The 12,164-nt window shown below is 39.7% G+C and overlaps 1 protein-coding gene across 4 annotated transcripts in view; it reads right to left on the bottom strand.

Annotated features, from left to right (window-relative positions):
- Window positions 1-1,117: 1,117 nt before the first annotated feature.
- The window catches only part of ZNF512 (zinc finger protein 512), a 28,668-nt gene continuing 17,621 nt past the window's right edge, over window positions 1,118-12,164 (bottom strand). For 3 of the 4 annotated variants that reach the window (XM_061155057.1, XM_061155056.1, XM_061155059.1), the window contains 4 exons: window positions 10,258-10,359; window positions 9,319-9,381; window positions 7,750-7,848; window positions 1,118-3,086 (listed from right to left, as the gene is read on the bottom strand). In XM_061155057.1, coding sequence (XP_061011040.1) covers window positions 2,778-3,086; window positions 7,750-7,848; window positions 9,319-9,381; window positions 10,258-10,359 — 573 coding nt within the window. In that variant the 3' untranslated portion in view covers window positions 1,118-2,777. The remainder of the gene's footprint in view (window positions 3,087-7,749; window positions 7,849-9,318; window positions 9,382-10,257; window positions 10,360-12,164) is intronic. The other variant, XM_061155058.1, reaches the window with a different exon arrangement.

Raw genomic sequence — 12,164 nt, 5'->3', positions numbered from 1 at the left:
CTCAAGATTGCTGGGAGAAATATCAATAACCTCAGATATGCAGATGACACCATCCTATGGCAGAAAGTGAAGAACTAGAGAGTCTCTTAATGAAAGTGAAAGAGAGTGTAAAAGTTGGCTTAAAGCTCCACATTCAGAAAACTAAGATCATGGCATCTGGTCCCATCACTTCATGGCAAATAGAAGGGGAAACAGTGGAAACAGTGGCTGACTTTATTTTTCTGGGCTCCAAAATCACTGCAGATAATTGCAGCCATTAAATTAAAAGACGCTTACTCCTTGGAAGGAAAGTTATAACCAACCTAGACAGCATATTAAAAAGCAGAGACATTACTTTGTCAACAAAGGTCTGTCTAGTCAAGGCTATGGTTTTTCCAGTGCTCATGTACGGATGTGAGAGTTGGACTATAAAGAAGGCTGAGCGCAGAAGAATTGATGCTTTTGAACTGTGGTGCTGGAGAAGACTCTTGAGAGTCCCTTGGACTGCAAGGAGATCCAACCAGTCCATCCTATAGGAGATCAGTCCTGGGTGTTCATTGGAAGGACTGATGTTGAAGCTGAAACTCCAATACTTTGGCCACCTCATGCGAAGAGCTGACTCATTCGAAAAGACCCTGATGCTGGGAAAGATTGAGGGCAGGAGGAGAAGGGGACGACAGAGGATGAGATGACTGGATGGCATCACCGACTCAATGGACGTGGGTTTGGGTGGACTCTGGGAGTCGGTGATGGACAGGGAGGCCTGCCGTGTTGCGGTTCACAGGGTCGCAAAGAGTCGGACACTACTGAGCAACTGAACTGAACAGTGCATATAAAAGGTATACAATGTAGACTACACTACATTGTAGTTGATTTAAAGTGTGCAGTATCACTGTGTCTAAAGCAACAATTGTACATACTTCAGTCAAAATCAGTATCTCTAAAGGGAAGAGCAATAAAGCAAGGTATGAGTAGATTCATTTGAACCAGCATAATTTTGGACCTAAGCAACTACTGAGACAACTGTATGTTACTTCTTCAAAACTCATTCCCATCTCTAGTCATCATTTCCCTCCCTTCACATAGAGTGTCAGCAAAGAGACAGGTAGCACATTGGAGTCAATGAACAATGGAAAACATCATTCTAACACAGTCATTTATTTTTCTTGCCATTGCCAAACATTCCCCAAATCTTACTCACCAGAAATTAACAGAGCTTCTCCATTTTCCTCCCTGACAATCCTCATGAATGGAAAGGGCTTTAAGATAGCAACTGCCAATGACAATGTCGAGTGGATAGACCATGTCCTTCGTTTCAAAACTACCTGTTCTGGCAGTATCCCAACCAGGTTTCAATGCTCCTATGTGTCAAAGTGGTCTTCACAAAAGCCCACATTTTAAGGCTATATGGAGGAGCACGGAGAACAGTTAATAGTGGTAACAGCCTTTTAGATTTTGAAAAGGCAGTATTGGTCCACATCAGGGTTAAGGGTCTCTGGCTTTTTATGTGGCATAAGCCACAAAAACTGGCAAGAATATAGAAGACCAATATTTATGGAAAAGGGGAAGAGAATTCAGAAATACAATAACAGAGCTGCTCTAATCAATGCTCCAGGGAAAGCCAGCCTCAAGGAGAAACAGCCTAACAGATACTATCAGCTAGGCATGAGTATCAGAAAAAGAACTTTTCTTTCCAACTCCAGATAAGTATCTACACCTGGTGTCAAAGTCTCAGGTTATAAAGAGGACAGAACACAACATCTAAAAAAGGGTAGAGAACAACATTCTCAGAAAATTCAGAGACAGACTTTGGCTAAAGGGAGATACGAGGACTTAACAGAGTGCAGACTAACCATCAGGTCAAGTCCAGGGGAGAAGGAATGTGCACGCTGGCTACCAATCTTCATGGCAGTACCAGCAATATTAGGGTTCTATATCAAATATCAGAGGAAAAAGGGTATTACTTCTCAATCCTCAAAACTGCAGGAACAAAATAAACTGCAGGAAAGTTGATTTGAGGTGGTATTTATTTCTGCTGCCTTCTTCTTTCCAGTCATTTTATGTGAGACATATTCCTCCTAAGGTTGCATATAATGCCTGTGCATCTAGTTACTTACTGCCACCTGGGACGAAGTATTTCCCAGGAAAACCTGCATCCAGAGGGTCTAGTTTTATTATTCTAAGTATTTTCTCACTTTCAATCCTAAAACCATAATGAGACAACAAACAGCCTCCATATATTCTGTCACCCAAGCAGACAGGGGACCCTTATTAAAGGAGCGACAACAGTTCTAGGTTCTAGGCTTGTTATATCACAAATACAAAATCATCAAATCAGTATGGTTTTAAAAAGTTAGTTTGGAATCATTTTATAAGATAGATGATGGAGTAACTACGAAATCAATGGCGCTTCCAAGAACATTCTATACCCCAGTATGGAAAGGATAATCAAACAGGTTTCTTAGTCTTGTACAGGGCAAGAGGGCCTACAGTGGACCTTAAGGGGGAGCTCTTTGGGCACGATGAGAGAAAAACAGGGGGACTCCAATGAGAATAGCACGAAAATCTACCAAAAAGGAGATGGGGGGGGTGGGGGTGGTGGAGGGTTCACAAGAATCAGTAGGGAAAACAGTGAAATTTACACAGGAGGAAAGAGCTGAGAGTGTCACAGCATTACACAAACAGCTGAAAGAGTAAATTTCTCTTCACTCAGCCCCCGTGACTCAGGCCTCTCCACAGAGGTCCTTGTGACCACAGCCTCCCATACACTCTCCCAGGAGTGCTTTCACACTGCCTGCCTATTTCTTTCCTCGTTTATGATTTGTCTTTGGGGACTTGACTTTCTGAAACTGTGATGACACTGGCTCCTGCTCTGGTTCTTTACGGGATGTCGCCACTAGCAGTTCCTCATGATTCCTCCTCTGATCCTTCCCTACTCTAAGACTTGGCTCTGTCTCAGGAAGCTCAATGCCAGGCTGCTGCCGCCGCCTTAGAGACCGTCGGCTCCTATGCTGCTGCCTCCGCTTCTCTTCTTCTTGCTGTCGCTGTTTTATCTTCATCAGCTTCTCAAAGCTTTTGGTTGTTGTCGGATTGACAACAAACCAGTCCTACAGAGGCAAAACAGAAACACCATCCAGTCAAAATACAGTGCCCGAGGAAGCGGTATGGAAGACTTTTTTTTTTAAGGTAGGATTAGGGCAGAACACAGTAAGGAGGAAACAGATATGAAACCAGAGCTTAGAACTGTGTCTTATAAACTGGAGAAATTCAGTACAAAGCAGTCATTACAAACATTTCTTGTATAAGACATGACTTCAGGTACTACTGTAAGGGATCTACAAAGTCTGATTACTTAGCATCATCCCACCCATTCCTCTCCTTTTGAAGATCTCCTCATGAAACATAAAACATTTGGCCATAGGAGATTTTTATTTCAATTTTTAATTTTGCAGTCAGACCACCTAAGTATAAATCTCAGATCTGTTTCGAACCATGTGACCATCAGAAAACTACTTAACCTCTCTGAGTCTCAGTTTAAAAAATTAAGGGCTGGAGGAACTGGCACCCAATGAAGAAGTATTCCTGCTTTGCAGAAAACCAAAACCAAAACAAAACACAGAAATAAATTCAATAAAAAAATGTCAACCTAAATCAAGAAATCTGCTCAGTCTTCTAGCTCTAACTACCAATTTATAGGAAATAGCAGAATAGAGAATCACTGCTATAGGAATGCAAACAGCCAAGTCCAGAGCGTGAGTAAGTAAGTGACCAAGTAAGTAAGTGACCAAGGGCTTGGTTTCTTAAATAATAGGGGAAAAGCAACATCTGCATTGCCTGATGAGATTGTCACTAGCCATGTGTCATTAATAAGCTCTTGAAATGTGCTTAATCCAAATTGAGATATGCTTTCTATGTAAAACACACAGTAAATTTCAAAGACTTTCTGTGAAAAAAAATGTAAAAAAAAAAAAAAAGAAAAAAAATGTAAAGTATCTCATTAATAATTCCATATTGACTACCATGTTAAAAAGATAGTATTTTAGATATATTGTGTTTAAATAAAATACAGTATTAAAGTCAATTTCACCAGTTTTCTTTATACTTTTTAAAAATGCAGTTAGTAGAAAACTTGGGATTACACATGTGGCTCACATTATATTTTTATTAGATAGCACTGCTCTAGATTAAAACAAACAGAAGGATTTCCCTAGCAGTACAGTGGTTAAGACTCGGCACTCACAATGCAAAGGGCACTGGTTCCCTGTTCGGAGAACTAAGATTCCCCATGCCATGTGGTGAGGCAAAAAAAAAAATCTAAAACAAAGGTCCATATATTGCATTTGTCTTTTTTATTTTAATTAATTCATTCATTTACTTCGTTTTTTTTTCCTCCTGCAGTGGAAGCACAGAGTCTTAACCACTGGACCACCAGGGAAGTCCGGTTTTAGATTTTGATTGGAATAAACCAAATCTGAAATAAATTGATGAGACAGGGAAGTATAAATATTGAGTACATATATGATGATATTAAGGAACCTTTGTTAAATTTTAACGTGTGATGATGGTTGCAGTTAAAGTCCTCATATTTCTAGACACAGGTTGAAAGAAGTATTGACAGCTAATATGTGATGTGGAATTTGCTTTAAAATAAGCCTTAAAAGGACAAGGAAAGTGGATGCAATTATCAGTGACACAAGATGGGCCACACAGAGGACTGTGAAAGCTGTTCATTACACTACTCTGTCCACTTACACTGTTTCTGAACGTCTGTTTAAAAAAATGTAGCCTAAGAAAGTGAGGCAAAATGGTAGGAACAAGGTAAACACGTTTACCACAGTACAGAGTTCATAAATACCATCATTAATCATTGAACAAATGCTTGGGAGCAAGTCCAAGACTAAGTGAAATTTGTTGGTTCCAACTTTTGAGGAAGAAACTGTAGAAACAAGTGAACTACACAAAACCCTATTTTGTTAGGAGATAATTATCTTTCAAACACTTCCTGTAGCATAAAAAGTTATAGTATTATTAAAAAAGAAAATAAGGACTGGCCTTCCTGAAGAAATCTCAGATGAGGAAAGGGATTCCCAAAGCTTCAACCAGTAAAGCAACAGGAACCACAACAGATGACACTAACTGAAGCCAGAAAAACATCTATTTCTGCTTTACTGACTAGGCCAAAGCCTTTGACTGTGTGGAACACAATAAACTGTGGAAAATTCTGAAACAGATGGGAATGCCAGTGAGAATAACAGATGAGAAACCAGTATGCAGGTCAGGAAGCAACAATTAGAACTGGACATGGAACAACAGACTGGTTCCAAATAGGGAAAGGAGTACATCAAGGCTGTATATTGTCACCCTGCTTATTTAACTTATATGCAATAGTACATCATGAGAAATGCTGGGCTGGAGGAAGCACAAGCTGGAATCAAGACTGCTGGGAGAAATATCAATAACCTCAGATATGCAGATGACACCATCCTATGGCAGAAAGTGAAGAAGAGCTAAAGAGCCTCTTGATGAAAGTGAAAGAGGAGAGTGAAAAAGTTGGCTTAAAGCTCAACATTCAGGAAACTAAGATCATGGCATCCAGTTCCATCACTATTCATGGCAAATATATGGGGAAACAGTGGAAACAGTGGCTGACTTTATTTTTCTGGGCTCCAAAATCACTGCAGATAATTGCAGCCATTAAATTAAAAGACGCTTACTCCTTGGAAGGAAAGTTATAACCAACCTAGACAGCATATTAAAAAGCAGAGACATTACTTTGCCAACAAAGGTCTGTCTGGTCAAGGCTATGGTTTTTCCAGTGGTCATGTATGGATCTGAGAGTCGGACTATAAAGAAAGCTGAGTGCAGAAGAATTGATGCTTTTGAACTGTGGTGCTGGAGAAGACTCTTGAGAGTCCCTTGGACTGCGAGGAGATCCAAACAGTCCATCCTACAAGAGATCAGTCCTGGGTGTTCACTGGAAGGACTGATTTTGAAGCTGAAACTCCAATATTTTGGACACCTGATGAGAAGAGCTGACTCATTTGAAAAGACCCTGATGCCGGGAAAGATTGAGGGCAGGAGGAGAAGGGGACCACAGAGGATGAGATGGTTGGATGGCATCACTGACTCAATGGACATGGGTTTGGGTGGACTCTGGGAGTTGGTGATGGACAAGGAGGCTTCGCATGCTGCAGTTCATGGGGTCGCAAAGAGTCGGACACGACTGACCAACTGAACTGAACTGAACTGAAGCTCACATGGCTAAGAACTATTATATCTGAGGGCAGAGAACTGCTGCAGGGGCTTGCTATTTTTCCCCAGCAGGCAACAATAGTTTCTGCAGTAAAATATGCCAAGAGAATGCACACTCTTCTCCCTGAGCATTTGCAATAAGGGATTTAATTCTACAGCAAACAAATTCTCTGTTCATCTGGACTCCTAAAAACCTTCCCCAAGAGAAAACTCTTGATCTTCTGAACTTAAAGCATTTTCAACTTTTAATATTTTAATTTTGAAAATTTACAAACTTTCCACAAAAGTTACAATAGTTCAATGAACACCGAGACTGAGCTCTGTTAATCTCTCTTCCCTTCCTTCCCTCCCTCCAACTCTCCCTTTGTTCCCTCCTCTGAACCATCTTCAGTTTAGTTACCGACATGGTACTTCATTCCTAAAAATGTCATCTATCTGCCTAAGAACAAGGGCATTCCCTGCATAACTACAATACAGTTATCACATTTTGGAATATTAACATTGACTTATTACTATCACTTTGTAGTAGTTAGTATTCAAATTACCTCAGTCCTCTCAATAACATCTTTTACATTGTTTCTATGCAGTATTTCAACAATATTCAAAACAGGTTACTCAAAGATGTTGGAATACCAGAAAACAGGAGTATAGACATTGCTGTGAAACAAGAATTCCAAAGGTGTAAATGCAACCTGGTTGTCAAATGCCTAGTTTAACTAGACTTCAGGAAATCAGAAGGCTTCCCAGGTGGCTCAGTGGTAAAGCAGGAGACACAGGAGACATGGGTTCAATCCCTGTGTCGGGTAGATCCCCTGGAGAAGGAAATGGCAACCCACTCCAGTATTCTTGCCTGGAAAATCCCATGGACAGAGAAGCCTGGTAGGCCTCACTCCATGAGCTCACAAAAGAGTCAGACATGACTGAGCCCGTGCATACAAGTTAATTAGAATAATCAGGGATGCTCATAGCCACAGTTATTTCAAATGCTTTCATGAATGAGTGAGTAAAAGTCACTCAGTCATGTCCAACTCTTGGTGACCACATGGACTGTAGCATGCCAGGCTCCTCTGTCCATCAAATTCTCCAGGCTAGAATACTGGAGTCAGTAGCCATTCCCTTCTCCAAGGGATCTTTCCAACCCAGGGATCAAACCCAGGTCTCCCACATTGCAAACAGATACTTTACTGTCTCAGCCACCAGGGAAGCCCAAAAATACTGGAATGGGTTGCCACTCCCTTATCCAGGAGATCTTCCTAACCCAGGAGTTGAACCAGGGTCTCCTGCATTGCAGGCAGATTCTTTACCAGATGAGCTACCAAGGAAGCCCAAATGCTTTCACAGAAAAATACTAGTCTACATCTGATTTAAGGAAGTCGTTTAACTCCAATGAGTCCAGTAGACCCTTTAGTTTTTCTTGACGGTCCCAGCCCATAGTAGGAAGCACAAAATCCATGTACCCTTGTGGCACAGTCATGGGGTCCATAAGATCATGAAGTTGTGGGAAAGAAGGAACCTCACCTCAGCGTGGACAGAGTTGATGTGATACTTGACACCACTCTCTGACACAAATTCTTTCTGACAGAGAAGACACTTGTATTTTCCAGCCACAAACGTTCCCTATTTTCAAAAAAGAAAAAAAGCATGATTGGTCAATTTAGGAGCAAATTTAGGAAAATCTCAAACAGTAATGAATGTATCTATGTTATCTATGTGTGTGTGTGTGTGTATACACACACCCATATACACATACATATATTTACAATATTGAAAAAATACAATTTATTGTTTGAATGCAAATCACCACCCAGCACTTTAAGCCTATCCTAAGTCATACCCACAAATAATGGTTACAGCACAAGTAAACAGCTAATTCAGCAGATAAGTAAGTTAGTGCCAGCAGAGACCCTCCCTTCCTCAAAGTATGGAGAAGACAACATCCCAGGTAAAAGTTAAAGTGCACCATTACATGTTAAATAGTTAATGCTACCCTTCCAACAAGCCACATGTGCTACCTGGGCAATGGGTAGGGACTATTAGAGATGAAAAGAGGAAATATGACTTCAGCAAAGTGAAGCACAGCAATATATTTAGGAAAACTCATTTGGGTATATTATCACCATAATACATCTATTCTAATGTAATTCTATACCAAACACTGCCCCCACTAAGACCCCAACACAATGTGAAGTTCCCCGATTTTGTTATGTAACATGTCACATTGTTCTATCTTCCCTATGTCTTCCACTTCCTTCCAGGTTTCTCCCCCTAAATGATCAAACTCCTTAAGTTCAATGAGGAACCAACATGTAATTCTTCCCACTAGAATCATCCAATGCTGTAAAGAATGCCTTGGAAATTCAGAATTAGAAGATCACCCTCAATAAGACCTAGCTGAATGACTCAAACTAGGATCAAGATGACAAACCCCTAAGCATTCCTGCACAGGTCTGTTTTGCGAGCCTACCACTCCCTTGTTGCCTTGAATTAAGACTTCTCTCCCCTCCTAAGGCTTCAGGTTTCCATGGTGTTCATTTTGTGTGAGCAGATACTGAACAGGAACAGAAAGTGGCAGCAATCCCAGGGCTGGTGGGCTATAGGGCCCTTGGGTCAACATGGAAAAGATTCAGTGAAGTGAATGGCTGTGAACCTGACATCCAGGGATCCCATCTCCCATCCCCAGAAGACGGTATAGTTCAGATGGCTCTGGAGATCGTCACCCATCTAGATAAACACATGTTAAGTTGATTCTAGGAAGCTGAAGGTCCAGTAAAGCAGGACAGGCCCAGTGTAGCATAGGCTCAAGCAGAAAAAGTTAAATCCCTGATAGGCACTGAGAACTATGTATTTTTCTCCAAATGTTTTCACTGATATGACTTATGGCTATTTTGGGCTATTCTGCATCTTTGGCATGCCTTGGTATCCCACCTAGTAACAAACCAAGAATTTTTGGGACACACAAAAAAACTAAACCAGTCTTTGAAGATAACAGACAACAGGATAAGTAGCTGTTCACTGAATCTGAATTCTCTTCCATGTCAGACTATTTTAGAGGTCATGTTCAGATAAATAGTTCAGAATGTTACAAACCAATGTACAAGAGCCCAGGTGAGCTTTAAGACCAGATACACTACTGTAGACAGCCTCACAACCCTGTAAAAGAGAAGAAAGCATATGAAGATGACACCAAATAGCATCGTTTTCTTAGCAATCTGGCCATTCACATTAACCCACTCTGCCCCCGGGAGGAAGAGGTCAAATAAATTGCACCACAACCACACAGAAACATATGCAAGCCAGAGAACAAGAGGTAAAAGAAAAAGAGATAAGCAAGCTGCTTAATGAAGCTTAAAACATTCTCTTCCCTGTGCTTTTCCAATACTTAGAAAAACATAAAAAATTGTATGCTCAGGTTTTGCAAAAATCAACTTTCTCTAGTATAAATGTCTCTTGTGTATCTACTCCTCCCCAAAGCACTGCATATACAATTGCAGTTGATTAACGATGGTGGGAAAGTCTATGCCACTTTTCCAATCAGGAAATGAGTCATACACTCTCCCTTTGAAACTGGGTAAGTCCTGTGATTCCTTTGACAAACAGCATGCTATGAAAATGATGCTGAACAAATTCTGAAGCTAGGCCTAAGAGATCCGAGTTTTTGCTTTATGTTCTTAGAATACTCTTCTTGAGAATTCAGTCACCATGCATCCTGCTGGTAATCCAACTACAATGCAAGATAGAGAGTGCATATGGGCAGCCAATATCCCAGCTGAAGTGGCTGCTTAGAAGCCATTCAACACTCAGAACTTCCAGCTGAAAGCAACCCATAAATGATTCCAGCTGATGCCATGTATTAATACAACTGCACTTTGAGTGTGGATAGAATTGGTAATTTACAGAACTGTTAATAAAGTAATCAATGTTTTAACTCTTTAAGATTCACGTGCTTTGTCACAAAGGAATAAATAACTGAAACAACAGCAGATACTTGATTAACATTTAATGACTAGATGAATGAGAAAGAACCACCTGGTTAGGACACTGGATGCGATGATACTTCTTGATATCTGACTTCCATTTGTGTAGTACTTCTTGGCTGAAGGTCGGGAGCCCAGGACGAGTATATTTTAACTATAAGACAGGAAACATTTTACTGGAGGAACTTAACTGTCAACCAAAATATCCCATGTAAAAGAATTATGTGAACTCTTCAGGTCATGTAATTCTGGATTTACAGAAGTATATTTTCATACACAAAAAACATGTAAGATCCTTTTAAGTTCCTGAAACATATTGTTTGTTTCAAAACATTGCCTACTGTTTTGTCTTAAAATAGTTTGACTTTTAACAGAAGACAGGAGACTTTCAGATATAACATTTCAGCTAAAGTTGAAAATAAAAAAGCTAGTGACAGAGCATTACACAGTAAAAATATTTGTTACAAAAGAGAGAGAAAGCAATACAGATATGTCCTCTCTCTATATATGTATACATTATACTCAAGAAATATTATATATAAATATTATATATTTATACATATATAATATATAAATATATATAAATATGATGTATAAAGGTCAAAAGACAGAAATCAAAATGTTAACAGCAGTATTATCTGGGTGCTAGAATTTTGAGTGGTTTTCATTTTATTCCTGCTTATCTGCATTTATCATTTTTCTTCAATGAAATCATGTTAATTTTTGATATTCAAAAAATTCTAACACCAAAAAACTAAGGTTCAACCTGAAAGAATGTGAGAAGACTCAGGGTATAGAACACCTATTATTTCCTTATACTACAAAATTAGAATTATTCCCAGAACTTTCTTTCACACGTTTTGACACCAGTTGGTCTCTTCTTACAACTGTAATTAGTTTCCAGTGACTTTTTTTTTTTGACCATGCTTTCAGCCATGCGGAATCTTATTTCCCCAACTAGGGATCGAACTCAAACCCCCTGTATTGGGAACACAGTTTTAACCCCTAGACCGTCAGAGAAGTCCTGTTAACTAGTTTCCAGAAAAAAGTTTTAACATCTGCAGAGATAGTTCTTACAAAGTTCACCACTAGTAACAGATAGTTGCATTTCTGGTGAGTAAAGAATCCTCCTACTTGAAAAATGAAAGTATCTGAAAGGAAGTTAATTCTCTGAGATAGATAGACAGAATCAAGTCTGGAGAGGTAATGGGGGAAGTAAGGAAGGTAAACTAAAGAACCTTTGATAAGTCAGAGTACAGAACTGGTTGTTAATATTTGCTTTATGTATTTAACAAACAAAAATGGAGAACAGTAACACAATATCAGCACGGGATTTTAACACCCCATTTACATCAACAGACAGATCATCCAGACAAAAAAATCAATAAGGAAAACTCGCCTTAAATGACACATTATACCACATGGACTTTATATAGTAAATATATATATTCCATCCTAAACCCACATAAGACACATTATTTTTACATTTCATGTGTTTAATAGGTTTCCCCGCTGGCCCAGCGGATAAAGGATCTGCCTGCAATGCAGGGGATGCAGGTTCGATCCCTGGGTCAGGAAGATCCCCTGGAGGAGGAACGTCAATCCACTACAGTATTCCTGCCTGGAAAATCCCATGGACAGAGGAGTGTGGTGGGCTATAGTCCAAAGGGTTGCAAAGAGTCGGATACAACCGAGCATGAGCACCCTGAGTGAATATATATTTGAGATTGTTATGTCTTCTTGTTGGATTGACTCCTTTATCATTATGTCATGTACTTTGTTTCTTGTTATAGTCTTTAAGTTCTATTTTGTCTGATATAAGTATTGAACAACTTTCTTTCTGTTTCCATTTGCATGGAATACCTTTTTTCATCCCCTCACTTTCAGCCAGTCAGATCTGAAATGAGTCTCTTTTAGACAGCATATATACAGATCTTATTTTCATATCCATTCTTCAGT

Source organism: Dama dama, chromosome 11 (assembly GCF_033118175.1).
Source record: "Dama dama isolate Ldn47 chromosome 11, ASM3311817v1, whole genome shotgun sequence".
Lineage (NCBI taxonomy): Eukaryota > Metazoa > Chordata > Mammalia > Artiodactyla > Cervidae > Dama > Dama dama.
Note: the sequence above shows the minus strand (reverse complement) of the source record. Positions and strands in the feature narration are given on the sequence as shown.